We start from the raw sequence: 19,688 nt of genomic DNA on the forward strand, positions 1-19,688 counted from the left end.
TAGGTTAATATGCTCTTCCCCATGAGGGTAATTAGGCTAGGAATGTTAACTTCTCAAGAACAACATCAATTTATGTAGCTGTTAACTAAAATAAATAATAAGAAATGTCATCTCTTTTATGGACAAAGCCACACAAGTAAGTAAAGCATTTAAGCCTTTCTGATGCTATTTTAAAGCAATTAAAGAACTGAGAGAAATAAAATGTGTCTGCGAAAGCACATAACATACTAAGAAAAAAGAAATTCCGTGCTTGACTATTAAAAGGAACTCCCAGAATATTTCTAAATATTTATAAAGCACTTCTGCTGCAATTCTTTTTTGTTCTAAAACAAATAATGCAATGAATATACCACAGTAACTCTGTAGGATGCATAGTACTATCTATTCTTAAAGAAAAATATCTACACATTATGCTTATGTAAAGCCCACTTGATCATGTCAGTAATTAAGAGAAACAGATTGATTATTGTCACACACTAGAGTGGAGATTTAGAGCACAGGAAATTTTCACAAATGAAGCTGTTTAAATTTGATTCATAGTAAGCCGAATTCTTATCTTCCAGCATCTTATAAATGTTTCAGAACATATCAGCTTGATTCTCTTTTCATTAGTTCCAAAGATGCCTCAAAACATGTGCTAAGGTAAAATGGTGATTAACTTTCTATAGGGTCCATAGAGTCCAGGAGAGAAGTGGGAGCAGAGGGTGGGAGTGGGGAAGTGAACCTAAATGAAAACTAAATTATCTACTTTCCTTCTATAAACCTTTGGGGAGGTTAGGGATTCTAGGTGCAGTGGGGAAATTGTAGGGAACAGAACTCAGAAATCAGCAATATTCCATCTCACAGCATTAAATGAGTTTTAGGCTAAGGAGTCAGTAGGAACTTTAGACCTTCATTTTTTTCTTCTGCCCTGGTCACTTCATCTGAAATCTCTAATAGACCATCTATAAAGTACATCCTCTTTTCTTCTTGGAGAGCCAAGAAGAATCTAAAATAATCTAGAATACTACTGATGAATGACACTGAATTATTCCACAAGTATAATTGCTACATGATTATATCGCAGTAATACTTAACACTATTTATGACAATTTGCCATTTTTCCAAATTACTAAATTTCTTGGAATATGTCACTGTGATCAAAGGTGTGCATTATACATCAGAATTTAAGTCCATCTATTGATTACAAATTCCCTTCCTTCTTCCTACCCTCCCCTTCCTCTTTTCTTCTCTCTTTCTCTTTTCTTTCTTCTTTCTTTCTTTCTCTCTCTCTCTCTCTCTCCGCTTCCTTCCTTCCTTCCTTCCTTCCTTCATTCCTTTCTTCCTTCCTTTCTTCCTTCCTTCCCTCCTTCCCTCCTTCCTTCCTTCCCTCCTTCCCTCCCTCCCTTCTTCCTTCTCTTCTTTTTTAAAGTAACAATATCCTTTAAGACAGCATGCCAGGGCACAGTGTGGCTTGGAAATTCCATTCTATAAAACCAATGGTTTTATATATTTTGTGCATTTACAAAATGAATCTACCCAGCAGAAGTGAATCTATTCAGTGCAGACAACTTAATTGTGTCATTGAACTCATTAACTTGAGTCTTTAAGTTTGATACTGTATCAATCCTATCAGTCAAACAGGATTTGGGTATCAATTCCTGCTGCTTTTGAGATACCTGCAGATTATTTAGGACTGCATTTGTTTGATTAGCGGTATTCCTATGTAGAGACCCAACTTCAAAGATGATCACAGCCATTGACTTGTTTTAATAATACTTTTGTTATCAAAATATACAAATCTGGGTTTATTGGTTATGTATATCTGTTTTACTTTCATGAAATCCCCATTTTTAAATGTAAATTATCTGCTTGCATATTTTTGTTTTGCAATCCTCTTATCATCCCACATTCCACTACCCAATTTCATAGAAAAAAAAAATCTTGCCAAGCATTTCAAAGAACTCAATTCCTAACTTGGAGTAATTCCAGCACACAACCGTAGGGATGTGTCTATAGAATGCCAAAAAAATCTCATCAATTATGTCAGAAATTTAGTCATTCATCCAGATATTTTGTCTACATCCTACCAAACACACTTTGTGAATTCTATAAACTGACTAAAAATCTGAAAGAATTGCCTTGACATTATTTAGACATGGTTCAAAATAATAAGAAGTGTAGCAATAACACCCTCATATAAACAATATGTTCAGGTTGACACAGATTCCAGCCTTAAAGAAAGTGACTCCCATTGGCCAATGTGGACAAATCTTTATGATATGGTTGCAAGTTGGATTCTAAGAATGTCAAGGGTCGATAACATTTTATCGTCTTCCAATTACTTTCAAAACTAGGTGATGAAAGTACTAGATAGCCAATGAACCAGAAGAATTAAATGTCATTCTGTGTTTGAGTTCAAAATTGAGCAATCTATACTGGGCAATTTACTGATGACAATGACTATTTAAGACTGTGGATATCCATTTTAATTCGGTTATTGCTTAAGGATCATAATTGGCCTGGAATCTTTTGGAAAATTTGTAGACTATATAAAGTTACATAAAATTGTGAAAAAGTTGCATGCTTTAAAAACTCAGTATTTCCATCAAGCCTGTGGTTGAAAAAGAGTATGAAGACAATCATAAATGTATGTTTTTAACACAGTTTCTTGATATTTACAGTATTTTTTCTTCTCTAGTTGCCCTCCCTTCAAAGTTGGTCAATTGTTTTTCCGGGATTTGTTTCACCTCACATTCAGTACAAGGAAGGATTTGCAATTTCTGTCAAACACAACAGGAAAAAAAAAACAATTAGAATAGTTGCAATAAATACGCATTTAAGGAAAAATTAAAATCTTAACAGAATAGTAATGTAAATTTTTATCTCAACAAATATCCTACAGAAAAGAATGCTAGACCCAAATGCGATAAGTGTAAATATGTCCATATTTTTAATTCACGGAAATACAAAAAATATTGTCGACAAATGGCAAGGTATTTCAAAAACTATTTTGAGAAAACTTAGGCCAAACCATTCAACTCTGATTATTCCATATGTTAGGAAATGTTGTGTTAAGTGAAATGAACCCTACAAATTGCTATGATATAATATTTTTGATCAAATAACAGTACAGAAAGAAGTTCATAATGAAGTTCCTGAATTCTGTTTGTTATTTGTTTTTGTTGGAGATATGTACTTCTTTCTCCCTCATCTGCTTCCCCAAATCCTCTTCTTATCTTTTTTTGTTGCATAAGGAATAGATGCATATTTTTGATTTGTTTCTTGGTTGTGTGTGTGTGTGGTGGGGTGTACCTCCTTCACCCTTATTCTTCTGAGGATATCAGATGATCAAGCGAAAAACTTAGTTGCAGGCACAGTGGTCAAGGAAATGTCCAAAGACACTAGGTAAAGGAAGTCTCTTGTATTAGTAAATACAACATCCCTGTTTCAGCTATAGTCACAGAGAAAACCATTGGGCCCCAAGGATTCAAGAAGTGCTTCCTGACATAATCAAAAACAAGCAAACAAATAAATTACCTGTGGGGTAGTCACTGGCTCTATTGTAGCATTGGTTGGGGGATTGTCATTGTGCTTCATTGAACAGGTCCTGCCCTCTTGTAAAAGCTGCAAATGAAAATAGATTGGTGAAGTTAAATGAAGAAGGTGAGAGAAAAATTCCTTTGAATTCTTCCCTCTGAAAGCCTTCTTTGCCTTTGATGCAGGCTGGAAGGGCGAGCCAGGGGCAAAATAAACTCATCGCAACCTGAGTGGGATGCAAGGAGAGAGAAAGCATTCACAGTTTGTTCGGGAATCTCAGGGGCACTTAGGATGGTCAGCTACTACAATAAACTTCCATTCCAATGGAAAGTTGTTTCTTTGTAAAAGCAGTTAAACAGAAGTAAAGAATTATAAAACTGTTGTATCTGTGATGCATCTATACTCTAAGGTTTAAATATGTCAGTGGTCTGTATGCCTGCAGGAACATCAATATTGCAAGCCGAGAAGCAATTTAAACAATATAATCATCAATCTTTGTAGAATAAAGGCCTCAGTACTTTAAAAAAGATTACATTTTGGAAGAGAAGATCTTAGATTTTACTAACCAGGAATTCTTATCTTACTTCTTAACCTCAACAGTTTTGAAGAAGAGTTGCTGTCAGTGTATTCCAATTAGGCTCCACTTCCATTTTAACTAAGGTTAAAATATTGAATTTCCCTTCCTTCTCTCTCTCTCATGCCCTATCCTTCTCTCCATCCCTTTATTTTTTCCTTCCTTGCCTGCTTCTCTTCTCTTTCCATAATACCTCTCGTTCTTCCACCCACCCTTTTTTCTTTCTCTTTATTTTAAACATTTTTTCAAAGTAACTACAAAAATTATTTATTGTAAGAATATGCTTTTTTGGGGTGTGTGTGATTTCCTGTAATCCTTTCCATGTGTACAACAAAGCCTAGGACTTTAATAGTCCATGACCACAGGTAGCTCTGAATTTGAACAACTCAGTTTGTTTCCTTGGGATCTAACAGGGGGGAGGAGATCGAAGCAGGCCTCAAACTCTAACATCCTATAAATATCAAGTAGGTGATAACTAAAGAGGTTCCAAAGCAGGCTTAACCTAATCCAATTTGAATTTCAGAGTAATGTTATTTTTACATGCTCCCTATTCTTGCACCATATTTCTTTTATTTGAATTCACACCATGGTCTTTTACCAGTCCACACCCATACGTATGTCATCCTACCTTCATAAAAGTCTCCACTGTGACATCCTGACAACCAGCTACTCATTCCCTTTCTAGAAAGTCATTTCCACTACTAGAAAGACTGAGTCATACTTTCCTGCTCTAAAGGCACAATGTACATAAAAATTATATCACTTAGGATTGTTTTCATATGTATAAGTATGTCTGGCTCCTCATTTCCTTGAAGACAGAGGCTACATTTATCAGCTCTAGAACTCAGCTTGATGCCAGCAGATAACAAGTGGTCAATATGAAATCTCTGAATAAATAATAAATGAATAAAACAAACATTGGCTATGAAAATATTTCAGTCCTTCAGAATTTTAATAAATGCCTGATTTTTTTCATACAATCGGATTTAGGTATATTTAACTGAAGCTCCAAAATGGTTACACACTGCCCCTTCTTCTATATAAGCCTATTAGAGTAGGAAAGTAAGGTAACAGTTATAATAATAGGAATCATTAGTCAAAATCTTGACTACCTTATTCTAAAGAATTTTAAGGAGATGCACAGAGTAATCTTATAAACTAAGAAATGCATTTCTTTTAATGTTCTATGGGTTTGAATTAAGACCTGGAATCTAACATTTCCCTAGAATATTGTAACTATTCAATTTTTGTTGTAATAATACAACTCGCTTGTGTTTTTATTATGTTTGCATCCAGCCTTTGAAAAATTAACAAATGTATGAAATCAAGCTCCAAAAAACATGATTAATGCACAGTTTCCTGCAAAGTGTAAGATACCCCAAAATAGGTTTTAGGAATAATGGAGTTTGTAGGTCATACACGTTCAGGGGAAAGTTTATTTGAACATCAAACAGTGGTATTTAAAGTAGTTCTTCTCAAAGCCTTTAATACGCAACTTTTTAAAGTTCTGGTCTTGCATGACCTGTCCACATAATTATGTAAGGTGATTTTTAAAACATGACGCTCCCGGGTGATAAGTGAGTCCTATGACAATGGGGTTTGCATTTTCAATCAGCACTCCAACAATTCAAATGCACAGTTAAATTTGAAGTCTGCTTCTTCATAATACACATATGCATTATAAATCTCTTAGAAGGGTATATAATATAACCATTCCCCAAATCTATTTGACCTTAAAACCCTGTCTTGTGTGGCGCTTCACTTGAGGTCACTGAAAATACTATAGAATTTTCAGCAGAGTCTATTCTTTCATTAATGCAAGCATGGCTGACTATTTCAGACAAGCCTTTGATCATCTGAACAATGAAAACTTATTAAATTTCAACATTAAAGAAAATGTTATGTGGCTGAAAGACAGCTTGAACCTTTTTTGATACTTTGATCTTATAATGAACACTACCTTTAAAAATTATTTTTTTCTGTGCCTCACAGGCATTGTAGAAGTTTCATGAGACGAAGTTCATAAAATTCTTAGTGTTTCTCAGAGGCAGCATAATTATAACTTGCAGGTATCATGCCTTAATAAGTATCTTATCAACTTTCTAGTCATTGATAAAGCAGGCATCCACTTAGTGACAACATAAAGGGGAAGTTTCTTTCTGAGGCTCCCTCACATTTGTTGCTAACATCACCCAGATTGCCAAAAGTTCCAAACAATTAGAGTTAAGGAAGACAAGAAAATAAATAAAAAAAAAGACACATTTCTAATATTGTAGTATAAAGGTAATTTTTCCTAAGGGCAATAATCTTTGGAGTAAAGTAGACTTTGGTTTGAATTTTAGCTCTGATGTTTATTCATTGGTGATCTTGATAAAGCAATGTGATAAATTACTTATCTCTGGGTCTCAGTTCAATGGAGATACTTCTTCATAGAATTATTTTGAGGATAAAATGAGAAAGCACAAAAATACTCAGCATAAATATTGACAAATAACATTCTCTCCTTTCTCCCTCTTCCACTATTTTTCATATTTTATAATCATTAATGATTACAAATCAACAATTTATGAGTTGACATTGACATTGCAAATACGAAATATGGGGCCAAATCAACGGTCATGTAAGTCCCAAGCACAGAAGAGGAAGAGGGAAGCAGGAGAGAATCAGTCTCTGCTGTTAACTACTCAGACTCCTAGATTTTCTTTTTATTACTATTGTTAAGTACAAATCCACATACAGAACTTTCTGTCATATTGATATTTTTTTGTCTCTTTTCCTAACACTACCTAGAATAATTACTGACTTTTAATTCTTTTAATTATTTCTGGTACAATCAGGAATTGAACTGTATATCATGGAAAGAAATAGAAAGTGCTATTTCATACAAAAGATTTTATGACTACACAGAATAAGGTAGTGGTTAAGCCTGTGGTCTAAGAAGTCTGGCTTAACCACTGATCAAATCCTTAGATCAACTGCTTCCTAGCTTCGTGGTCTTCAATAAGTTATTCATTCTTTTCTTAATCCAAATTTCCATCTTTTTAAAATGTAGAAATTATTCTATAGAGATCTGTAAAGATTACATTAGAAAATGAGTTAAAGCGCTTAGCTCAGTGCCTCTTATTACTAAGATCTCAATATATTATAGTAGCAATGATGTTGATGAAGATAAAAATGGATTTGTAAACCACCTGGGACAAAGCACTTGATACATATGAGATACGCGATACACAGTAAATCATACCTATTGTTATACCATAGCAGACTCCCTGATATTATGTTTTCAACAAATAATTGTCCATATAATGATATATGTGGTCCACACAGTTTGGAAGGAAAAGTATTTCTACATTAACTCTTTCAGATGCATTTGCATTAATACAATGACATTGAAGAAAAATGATACAACGTTATTACACCAAAAAATTATCATCACTATAATAATAAGATTTTAAAAATTTTTTTTCTTTTAAACAAGGAAACAAACAAAAATTATGCATTTACTGTTGGCTCCAGCATGGCGAAAGGGACTTCACTCTCTCTTTCTTGCTCTCTCTCTTGCCTTCTCTGTTTTACAAGGCTGGTACAGAAATAATATAGATATTTTGGAAAATAATTTAATAAGGCAGATACAGTGGTTTTAAACATGTTCATGATTCAGTATATTTCATTTGGGATTGTCTTTCTCTGAAGAGAATAATCCACATTTAAAAATAAAAATAAAAAAAGAAAACCTTTCACTCAGAAGTATGACTTTGGGATTTGTAAAGTAGTGAAAAAGAAAACAAAATAATAGTTGAATATAAACAAACTGGTTAATTAAAAATCAGATGAAATATTTTATAGTCATTAAGACATTTGTGGGCTATTTATTAATATGAAAAATATATAAGCTTAAAATATATAATACAGAATTATACAGTTAAAATCATAGAGATAGCACATGTAAAACAGACAGAAATAAATGTTCCAAACTTTTTCTATTGACAAATGTCAAAGCGCAACAATAAAATTGGGGAGGCCAAAACAGACAATTTTGTTGTGCTTTAGCATTTTTGTTGATTTTAAAATAACACATAACACATGTCTGTCTTTCTGGCTGTCTGCCTTTCCATCTCTGAAATTGTTTCTCTCTTTATCTGTTTTTCCACCCCTTCCCTCCTCCCTTCCCTCCCTCCGTCTTCTTTCTCTTTTTTTCCCTCTCCTTCTTTCTCTCTCATTTCTCCCTTTTTATCTTTCTTTTTCTTTTCTTGGGGACATGGCTGATCTGTCACTTTGCAATGAGTTACAACCATCTTTAGAACTATTTTCTATGTATAGTTTGCCTAGAGGAGAATATATATGTTCATTAAAAAATGTGATTTTAAGATGGAACAGTGTCTACAAACTTAAGGTCTTCCTTCCCTACCAATTTGAATCTCAAATTCTCTTGAACTAAAGGGAAAAGTTCAGACGTCATTTTCCTTCATGTACGTATGATTAAAAAATGCAATTTCACTTGCAGAAGAATGGATACAGATATAACTAGCTTTGGTGAATAATTGATTAATTATACAAAGTAACTATTTTCTGTCTCAAGAGACCAAAATAGTTTCAATACTAATCTTGAGAACTGCATAAAATTGTACAATCAAAGGCTAGTACAGGCTTTCAAAAACATTCCATGTCAGTTAGGTAAAATTTAACCTGATTAGCAATATACCTATATCCAGAAATTCAAGTGATAAAATATGAAGACTGATGAGGAAATCATGCACAAATTCAGCTGCTTCAATATGCAGCTTACCTACTTAATTATCCAGGAGACCTAGCGGGGAGCACAGCTGGGTCTGCAAATTATGATACGGGATATGCCATGAATACATCTTTATTAAAATGATTACACTTCTCTCACATATACACATATACATCAACACCACCAGAATAACCAGTTTGTTCCTTTGCTTTTGAGCAATGAACAGCTAGCTATTTGACAAAATGTTATATCATGGCCAAAAAGCAAAGTAACAACAAAACTATGCAGTTGAGACAATCCCAGCTAATTACTTAACTTTGTACATGGGAAATAATCACACAACACACAATCACAACATGTCAGGAAGACTGTAATGCTGGGAACTCCTAATAATGATAAGGGACTTCACTTTAATGTGGAGATACCAGGCTTTGGAGCCAGGTGTAAATGAATTTTGAGTCCCAACTCCATATCCCACATCTGGAATAATAGGGGCAAGTTAATGAACACTGAGGTCTCTGGACTTTGGTATTTTACAGAAGAATAAAGTTAAACACCAACAATAAACATTGGGATTGTCAGTTTCAAATTGTGACATTAGAACAAACAAAGCAACAAACAAACACACACTTGTATTTCAATAATGTTTCAGAGAAAAGAGAATACTTTAATATTCCAAATATATAAAGGATCCAGGGTCAAAAGAAATTATTCTTGAGAGGCAGACGGAAAAAAAAAAAAGAGAGAGATGTAGAGGTAGAGAGATGGAGAGAGATTGACTGATTCAGGGAAAATGCAGTAATATTTTGTTACTTGACTCTTTATTCAATGTCAATTTTCTACATCTTTGTACTGTTGAAAACCTCATCACAGGCTAACACTTGCCAGTGGAATGGCATTTGAAAATTACCAACTTAACCTCACTTTTTCTTCATTTGTAAATTGTGGATAATAGTGCTGCCATTCAGAATTGACATCAGTGCAAAATAAGATAAGGTAGGTAACTCAGCTGGGTGAATGGAGTGATGAGTTCGCCCATCCTATGTTAGAATTCCTTTAGCCCTTATTAACTGTATGGACTTGGAAAAGTTACTTCATCTTCTTGAGGTTCTGATGCCTTATCTTTAAGGTTGGCAAAATAACACCTACCTGAGAGGGTTGTTGGAAGAGTCAGGTTAAAGTTTTTTAAATTTTTTTTAAAAAAATGCATTTATTTATTTTGGGAGAGACAGAGAGAGAGAGAGAGAGAGAGAGAGAGATGGAAGGAGAGAGATCACGAGCAGGGGAGGGGCAGAGAGATAGGGAGAGAGAAAATTCCAAGCAGGCTCTGCTTTGTGCACTGCCAGCACAGAGCTTACTGCAGGGCTTGATCCCAGGAGTCATGAGATCATGACCTGAGCCAAAATCAAGAGTCGGATGCTTAACTGACTGAACCACCCACATGCCCTGGGAAGAGTTAGATTAAATTAGAAATATATAATGGTTCCTGATGGAGTATCTTGCCCATATCTTGCCCATATTAGGTGCTCAGTTAGTTTTGTTTCTCTCCTTCCTTTCCCAGCCTCAGCTTCTTCTTTCTTCAATCAAAAGGTCTCCCTTTGGTCAAAAAATATTTGGATCCTATGAGGACAGAAACACTGATATTCAGTCACTTTAATTTTACCACCGTGGTATCAACACACTTATCCATGTCATTAGACAATCTTGATGTTGCCAAAGGATCTGTTGCCATTACCTACCCCCCACCCATCTGTGGTCCTTCCTGTCTCATCCTCTCTCATTGTTTTCTGTTTATGACTTAATAGGGCAGGAAAAACACCTTATTCACCAACTTCTCATTCTTCCTAGATAGCCTTAGCCTTGGAGGATGCTTTTATCCTTTGTGGGTTTTCTTTCCTCCTCCTCAATACAGACTCATCAGATCAATCTAACTAATTAACTTAGGGATTTAGTTGCCTCAAAATATTTTCATTATGATACAGGCACATCTTTGGCTTCAATGCAAACATCCCATTTAGAAGTTGTGAAAATAAAGTCATATTTAGAATTATCTTTTTAAAAGAGCACTTTTAGGAGTTTAGCTAAATATCCATACTATTGCTGCCTTAGTGTCCATTTTGTGTGGAGAAGGCTCTGCTGGGGCTTGGAACTGACACCGGCCCCTCCTGGAGTGCTGTCCTAGGTAACAGGCAGTGGAGTCACAAGTGTAAATTCCTGATATAAGCTCCCCAAAGCCCTGGAGATAAATATATGTCTCTCCTAGTTCCTTCCCCCTTTTTGCTTCTCTCCCTACTTCCTCGGAACTTACCAAGACTCCTGCTCCGTTTGGTTTGTGTTGACCAATCAGGTCTAGCTCAGGATCCCCAAAGCACTCTACCTACTAATCCTAAAAAGAAATCATGTACTTCAGGTTCTGCTACCCTCTCTCTGCCAGTATCCTGCCCTGACTTCCCCATTGCCCCAGTGACCAATGCATTGTACCTCCTCCAAAACTTGGGACTAATGAAGTTCTCTATTTCGCTTTCTCTTGCCTTGAGATCTTTCTTGAACCATGGCTGCCACCATCTGACACCCCATGGCTCTTCTTAACAAATGTTAATTTACCAAAACTCACAGTGAGCTCTATGACTGAATTAAGCATCACTGAAAAGCCTACGGAAGGAAAATGCCTTCTTTTGCATTTTGGTTATTTTAAATTACACTCTATTCCTTCTCTCAGAAATAGGGAATAATATTTAAGAATTACAGTAGATGGAATGACTTATCAGAAATTCCTTTAAAATCTTCTTTGAGTTTACATCTCTGATCCTGCTAATCACTATAACTTTGTTACTGGTATTAAACACTTGGTTCTATGTCACAAGAGAGATTAGTTATATCTCTTGTGATCTTTCTCTAAACTATTAAAAGAACTCAAAATAATAAATACAAATGTGTAACTGGGCAGCCTGAAATTCTACTAACAAAAAATATCTCTGGCAGGTACAAAAGTCCAGTTGATTCTGCATATTTAAATAAAATATGGGACAGGTTGGAGGCTAAAAAGAATGATTTTTCAAATATTATAAAGAAGAATAAAATGGAATTAAATACCAAGTTACTTAAAAATATGAATTCATTTTGGCTAAATTTTTCTGTAATGTAATCTTTCTGTATGAAATAATTTGATACAGGGTGATATTTTAGCACTGTATTTAGTACTCCATATGAAATAATTAAACTTTTGGAAACTATAGCCCTAATTTCATAATTTTGGAAGCTTTGGAGAAGTATTAATATGCATCTGCTAGGATGAGCATTTTGCTCAGTCCTGAAGGAAATACCAATATTTTTATAGTTATTGTCTTCAAATTGCTTATTATGTGATGCAAAATGAGAACTTTGTACAAATAATCAATATGCAGATGGACTGTGATATAGGATAAAATGCATGTATAAACCTATGGGAAGCAAGAGGAGAAAGCCATTCTATGTCTTCAGTCAAGAAATTATTGACCAGATTAAGCTTTATGTGCACATCACTGTTTGGTCAATATTGTTATAATAAATATCAGCATATTTATTGGTTATTTGTATTTATCAGATTAATAAATTAGCCATTGTTATTATAGTTTCTATACAATTTCTGATAAGAACTCATTCTTAAGTCCACCTTCTTGCATACTTTAAATTGATGTTAAAGTAGGGCAAACATGGAGACTTGTATCTAATGCGCAAAGCAGAAAATTGTTCTGAAGACAAAATTATTTGCATTTTCTACATTATCTGGAGGTGTGTCTATTCCTTCTTGAAGGAACCACAGTAGCACTATAAAAAATGCCTTGTATGAAGCGAACCTCTATAGATGTCTGATGAAATATAGTGCAGAATGACAATGGTGTGTAGGCTCTAAGCCCAATTACAGCAGGGCAGGACTTGCCCAGAAAATTTTATTAGCCAACCATCTGGCAACAACTCATCAGGCCCATCACATACTACACAATGGGTATTGGTTATAATAGTAAACTAGGATTTCTTAAATCTCTGTCAGAATAGTGTTAGCATGAAAATGCTGGCATCATTTTTCCATTCACACCTCTAGGATTTATTTTCTGCACGTTTTCCCCTCTCATTTCCCCAGACAATCCTTTGCTGTTAAATAAACTCCCTTTGTTTAGGGACTTGCAAGCAGGTGTAATAGGAAAAAACAGAGCTGTTGCTTTCAGTGCTAGATAGAAGCCATTGTGCTTTTCATTGCCTCAGCACATTAAGAAAAATTAAATGTTTGCTATGTATAGGAGTCAGAAATATTATGAAACACATTTGCATTAGCACCAAGTCTTAATTCCTAAGTAAAAATTAAAATTGAATGTTCGATGTCTTTCATTCTTGATATGCTTTAACAATATGAGATGCATTTGCAAATTTGAGGCGAATGAGATGGAACAAGTACATCCTTTGCTTTCTCCATGTGTCTCCAAAGTTATCATTTAAACAAAGTCCTTTTCAAAATAATTTGAACATCGCCAAACTGATAGACCAATATGCTGCTAACGTGTTAGTGATCTAGTTCAAGTTTCCTAAATCTACTAAAAAAAATAAATAATAATAATAATAAAGGCGAAAGAATAGGAGGCCATTTTCCTAGGTGACCTTTTCTGGCTTACATAGGACAGGAAATGGAATGAAACCACAAAGATACATGAGAAGATATACGGTCTTGGGGCACCCTGGTTGAGCATCTGACTCTTGATTGTGGCTCAGGTCACGATTCCAGAGTCATGGGTTCAATCCCTGTGTTGGGCTCTGCGCTGGGCTTGGAGCCTGCTTAAGATTCTCTCTCTTTCCCTCTGCTCCTCTCTCCTGCTAGAGCTTTTTTCTCTCTCTCAAAAATTAATTAAAATAATTTAAAAATTAAAAATAAAGAAAATGCATCATCTCTAATTCCTAGTTTGGAACCCTGACCATAGAAACTATGGAGACCTTGAATATTAAAATTGCAGAAGAGCTTTTTTAGAATGAATAAGGACATTGTGAAACTACTGAATACTGTAAATTTAATTTGATATCATATATAATTATGATGACAAATCTGCAAAAAATCAACATCAAAGTTTCTCAAAATGTTTATAAGTAAATATTGAAAGAAGAAAATGTAGGTGGGTTTATTAAAACAATACATATTTCTGGGCTGTGCCCTGTATCTACTGATTAATAGTCAATGGGAGTAGGGCTTTACTATAAGCAGTTTTACTAGCTGACCTGGTATTTCAGACATGCAAAGGTTTGAAAATCACCTATCCACATTTTATAAAAAAGGGATCTGAATTATAAAGTCAGTTTCCCAAGTGACATGTTAGGAAACAGCAAAGTTGGTATTCAAATCTAGGTTTTCAGTGATTTTAAGTCTTTCTCTACTATACTGTTTAGTCTCAGGTGTACCAACAGGAATCAAAATGCATCTCTTTCGCTATTTATTTACTAAGAGATGGCGTGCACTCCCATCAGCTCTCAGTGAAATTGCTGATGATCATAGAATTTTAGAATTCAAAGAGATAGTCACATGATAGTTCTTTTCCTCCACACTAGTGCTTCAATTCCCAAATACATCCCAGAATAGTTGTTTTTCATTACTCAATCACATAATATATTATTTCTTCCTGTAGCTAATTCTGTATTCATATACTTTTCATTAAGAGTTCATTTTTACATTTGACTGAAATATCCTTCTTATAGCTGTTTTTTACCAGCGACATCTGGTCTGCTCTGGAGTAAACAAGACCACACACTATTTCACATTGTAGTTTTTGTGGTTGCTTTTGTTATCTCTTGAGTTTTCTATTTAGAGAAATTAATTAAAACATACAATTCAAAGATATTTATTGAGGTTTTAAGTGAAAGGCATAGCTTTGCATAAAGGGATGGAAAGTGATAGTTATTGAGAACCTGCTATGTGTCTTGGACAAACTAAGTGTTAAGCTCAACTGTCTCATTGGAATCTTTAACAAGTTATGTAAGATAAGCAATGCTTCTCTCTCTTTGTCAGAGGAGGAAGATGAGCCTCAAGGAGTTAAATAGTTATGGTTACGCATCAAGTTGAAACAGAAACGAAACCAATCAATATTACATACTGAATTTCCACTGGAGTCTTTCCCCTCAAGCTTTATACTAGACACACTCGATTTGTCACTGTTGAACTTAGCAATGTCTTTCTAGAATAGAATATATTTTATCAGTCTACACTGATAAGCGAAATCAGATAAGAGATTTCTCTCTCTTATTCTGGATATAGCATCATAATTACTTGAAATCAACATTACAACTTCATGTGGTTGTTTTGCAAATGTCATCACAGTTTGAGTCAGAGCTCACAGTCACTTGAAACTCTAATTTGTTACAAGATAAATATACGAAAATCAATCCTATTTCTAAATGCTAGCAATTAACAATCTGGATGAAATGAAGAAAACAACCCCATTCATAATAACAGCAAAAGAAATTTAAAAATTAGGAATAAAAAAAAACAAAACAAAAGAAGTGTAAGATTTGCACACTGAAAATCTACAAAGTATTCCTGAAAGAAATTTTAAAAGATGTAAGTAGATGGATACCCAGTGTTCATAGACTGAAAGAATCCATATTGTAAAATAACAATTCTCCCCAAATTTATCTATAGGCTCAATGCAAATTGTGTCACGATCCCAACAGGCTTTTTTATTGTAACTGAAAAGCTGAAAGTAACATTAACAAGGAAATGGAAGGTACTGAAAACAGCCAGAGCAATCTTGAAAACAAACAACAAAGTAAGGGGACTTTAACTTCCCAATATCAAACTTACCATAAAGCTATACTAATCAAATCAGTATGGTACAGGCTAAGGAAAGACGTATAGGTCAATGAAACAACTGAAAGTTAAGAAATGAATTCAGATTTGTAGTCAATTATTTTTGACAAACGTGCCAAAGCAATTTAATAGGGAAAGTATATTCATTACAATAAATTGTTGTGAAGACTGGGTCAACTGCAATTAATGAAAATAGATTCTTATTTCATGTCATGCAGAAAAATTAACTCAAAATGGGTCATAGATTTAAACAAAAGAAATAAAACTAAAAATGTTTTCAATAAGAAAATGTAGAAAATCTTTATATCCTTGGCTTTTTTTAAATTTTTAGATAAATCATAATCATGATGAAGAAAAGAAAGAGTGATAAACTAGACTTTACTGAAATTAAAAACTTCTGTGTTTTAAAATAAACTATTTAAGAGGTACTTGGGTGACTCAGTTGTTTGAGCATCTGACTCTTGATTTCAGCTCAGGTCATGATCCCAGGGTAGTAAGATTGAGACCTGCATTGAGCAGTAGGGGGCCTCCTTAAGATTCTCTCCTTTTTTTTCTCTCTCTCTCCCCCTCTGCCCCTCTCTCTTGCTTGCCCCCCTGTCTAAAGTAAATAAATTAAAATAAAATAAAATAATAAAATAAAATGCACTCTTCAAGACTACTGGTTTGCCTTCAAACATATAATATATAAGCAGGTGGAAGTTGCCACCTTTACCTCAAAATAAGAAAAAAACAAACTGATAACCAATAAATGTCCCTACATCAGTCAGAGAATTGAGGTCACCAGACAGATCATTGCCCCCAAAACTGGAGAGATAGGTAAATACACAGAATACAGACAAACTTACCTGAGGTAGAAGCCCAGGGAGCTGTTACCTGGTAGGAAAACTTATTAAGTGTGAAATCTCAAAGGATTAGAAAATGCTTCTCTTAACACACACAACAACACCACACCATAGAAAGCTAAAATGTGATTACAGTTAAAAGAATTTCAAAGTTCAGACTCTAATTAAGAAGGTTCTAGGAAAACCCAAAGTCATCAGGACATTAGCAGAAATTAACACCTCTGATATACACAGACACAACAAACAGTAATCACAGCCCAATTCCTAGCCAGATAACCTCATACTAAAGTACTGTGTACTTCAGTTCCCATTACCCAATACACCGTGCCTGGCTTTCACTAAAAAATCTGAAGGCACTGAGTGGTGTCTTCCAAGCAGCAACATTGGCGCTGACTTCAATTCTTCTTACAAGAAGATCAAGTAACAGTTATCCATAGACAAAACACTACTGTAAAAATCCCAGAACAAGGGATGAGGCTGAAGCATCCCAGGACTACAGAGATTAAGGACTACATTAGAAAGTGAAGACAAGTGGCTATTTGATGATGACATTTGTCCTTCCCCCAGATGAGCACAGCACTGCACCAAGAGGGTTTCTCCAGTAGGGTGGAGGTGGGGGGGGAGTGGTAAAAAAAAAAAAAAGAGAGGGCAAGGTAAACATCCAGCTTCCCAAGCATTGCAGGATGATTCCTGGGAGGCCCAGTCAGATCTTGCTTCAGGGGAAATCACTGGTGTAATATGTAGGGCTAGGGATCAGACAGAAGTGGAGAAGGGATGGAGCTTACAGTAACCAGCCCTCAGGACTTGGCGGATCATAACTCTGCCTGCCACAGAGCCAAAGCAGAGAGTCAAGCCAGCAGCTCTGCCTACATGTAATCCAAGTTCTGTGTGAAAAGGACACACCTCAACAAAATAAGACATATATAACAAGCCCATGATAAAATCATACTCAATGGTGAGAGTTTGGAAGATATTCCTTTAAGATCAGGAATAAAACAAGGGTGCCCACTGTTACAACTCCAATTAACATATTACTGGAAGTCTTAATTGAGTGAGAAAAAGAAATAAAAAGTATCAAAATCAGAAAGGAAGTAGGAAAATTGTAGGTGGCATGGATAGAAATGTAGGTGACAACAGAAATCCTAAAGACTCTACCCAAAATTTGTTAAAACTAAAAAAAACCCAAATTCAGTAAAGTTGAGGGATACAAAACCAACATAAAAAAATTAGTAGTCTTTCTGAACACTAACCATGAATTATCTGAAAAGGAAATAAAGAATTTAATGGAATCCCTATCACAATACCACCAGCATTTTTTGCAGAGCTAGAACAAACAATCCTGAAATATGCAAAAGACCCCAAGAGCCAAACCAATTTTGAAAAAGGAAAGCAAAGCTATAGGCTATCACAATTCTGGACTTCAAGTTATGTTACAGAGGTGTACTGATCAAGACAGTATGGTACTGGCACAAAAACAGACACATGGATCAGTTGAACAGAACAGAAAATCCAGAAATGGACCCACAACTATATGGCCAACTAATCCTCGACAAAACAAGAAAGCATATCCAATGGAAAAAAAGACAGTCTCTTCAGCAAATGGTGTTGGGAAAACTGGACAGCAACATGCAGAAAAATGAACTGGGTCACCTTCTTACACCATATGCAAAAATATCTTAAAAATGTATTAAAGACCTAAATGTGAGATAGGAAACCATCAAAATCCTAGAACACAGGCAGTAATCTCTTTGACATCAGCTGTAGCAATTTCTTCTTTTAAAAATTTTTTAAAGTTTATTTATTTTTGAGAGAGAGAGACAGAGAGAGTGAGCTCTGAGGGGCAGAGAGAGAGAGAGAGAGAATCCCACTGTCAGTGTAAAGCCTGATGTGGGGCTCAAACTCATGAACTCTGAGACTCTGAGATCATGGTATCATGACCCAGGTCAAAAGCAAGAGTCAGAATCTTAACCACCTAAGCCACCCAGGCACCCCTGTAACAACTTCATAGTAGACATGTTTCTAGAGGCAAGGGAAACAAAAGAAAAATGAATTATTAGGAATTCATCAAGATAAAAAGCATCTACACAGCATAGGAAACAATCAACAGAAGTAAAAGACAACCATCAAAATGGGAGAACATATTTGCAGATGATATATATGAAAAATGGTTAGTACCCAATATCTATAAAGAGCTTATCAAACCCGGAGTATCTGGGTGGCTCAGTTAGTTAAGCGTCTGACTTCGGCTCAGGTGATGATGTCATGATTCCTGAGTTTAAGGGCCCCAATGGGGCTCTGAACTGACAGTGTGGAGACTGCTTAGGATCCTCTCTCTCTCTCTCCCTCTTTCTCTACCCCACCCGCAAAATACACTTAAAAAAAAAAAAAAAAAGAACTTCTCAAAGTCAACATCTAAAAAACAAGTAATCCAGTTAAGAAATGGGCAGAAGACATGAATAGACATTTTTCCAAGAAGGCATCCAGATGGCTAACAGACATGAAAAAATGCTCAACACATCACTCATCATCAGGGAAATACAAATCTAAATTGCAATTGCATCACACCTGTCAGAATGGCTAAAATTAACACTGAAACAATAGGTGTTGGCAAGGATGCAGAGAAAGGGAAATCCTCTTACACAGTTGGTGGGAATGCAAACTGGTGCAGTCACTCTGGAAAACAATATGAAGGTTCCTCAAAAAATTAAAAATAGAACTACCCTATGATCCACCAATTGTACTACTAGGTATTTACCCAAAGGACACAAAAATACTGATTTGAAGGGATATATGCACCCCAATGTTCACTGCAGCAGTATCAACAATAGGAAAATTATGGAAGGAGCCCAAATTTCCATTGACTGAAGACTGGATAAAGAAGATATGATATGTATATATACATACAATGCAATGAAATACTACTCAGTGATGAAAAAGAATGAAATCTTGCCATTTGTAACAACATGATTGGAACTGCAGGGTATTATGTTAAGTGAAATAAGTCAGTCAGAGAAAGACAAATACAATATGATTTAACTTATATGTGGAATCTCAGAAACAAAGCAGGTGAATATAGAGGGGGGAAAAGAGGCAAACCAGAAAACAGACTCTTAACTACAGAGAACAAACTGAGGGAGAGGAGGGTGGGTATGGGGATGGGTTAAATGGGTGACAGGCAGTAAGGAGGGCAGCTGT

The 19,688-nt window shown here is 35.2% G+C and overlaps 1 protein-coding gene across 2 annotated transcripts in view; it reads right to left on the reverse strand.

Moving 5' to 3' along the window:
• Positions 1-1,386: 1,386 nt before the first annotated feature.
• Positions 1,387-19,688, reverse strand: part of LUZP2 (leucine zipper protein 2) — a 457,455-nt gene continuing 439,153 nt past the window's right edge. For both annotated transcript variants that reach the window (XM_039216414.1, XM_039216415.1), the window contains exons 11-12: positions 3,520-3,606; positions 1,387-2,762 (exon numbers count right to left, since the gene is read on the reverse strand). In XM_039216414.1, coding sequence (XP_039072345.1) covers positions 2,658-2,762; positions 3,520-3,606 — 192 coding nt within the window. In that variant the 3' untranslated portion in view covers positions 1,387-2,657. The remainder of the gene's footprint in view (positions 2,763-3,519; positions 3,607-19,688) is intronic.

Source organism: Hyaena hyaena, unplaced genomic scaffold (assembly GCF_003009895.1).
Source record: "Hyaena hyaena isolate Hyena2069 unplaced genomic scaffold, ASM300989v1 scaffold_630, whole genome shotgun sequence".
NCBI lineage: Eukaryota > Metazoa > Chordata > Mammalia > Carnivora > Hyaenidae > Hyaena > Hyaena hyaena.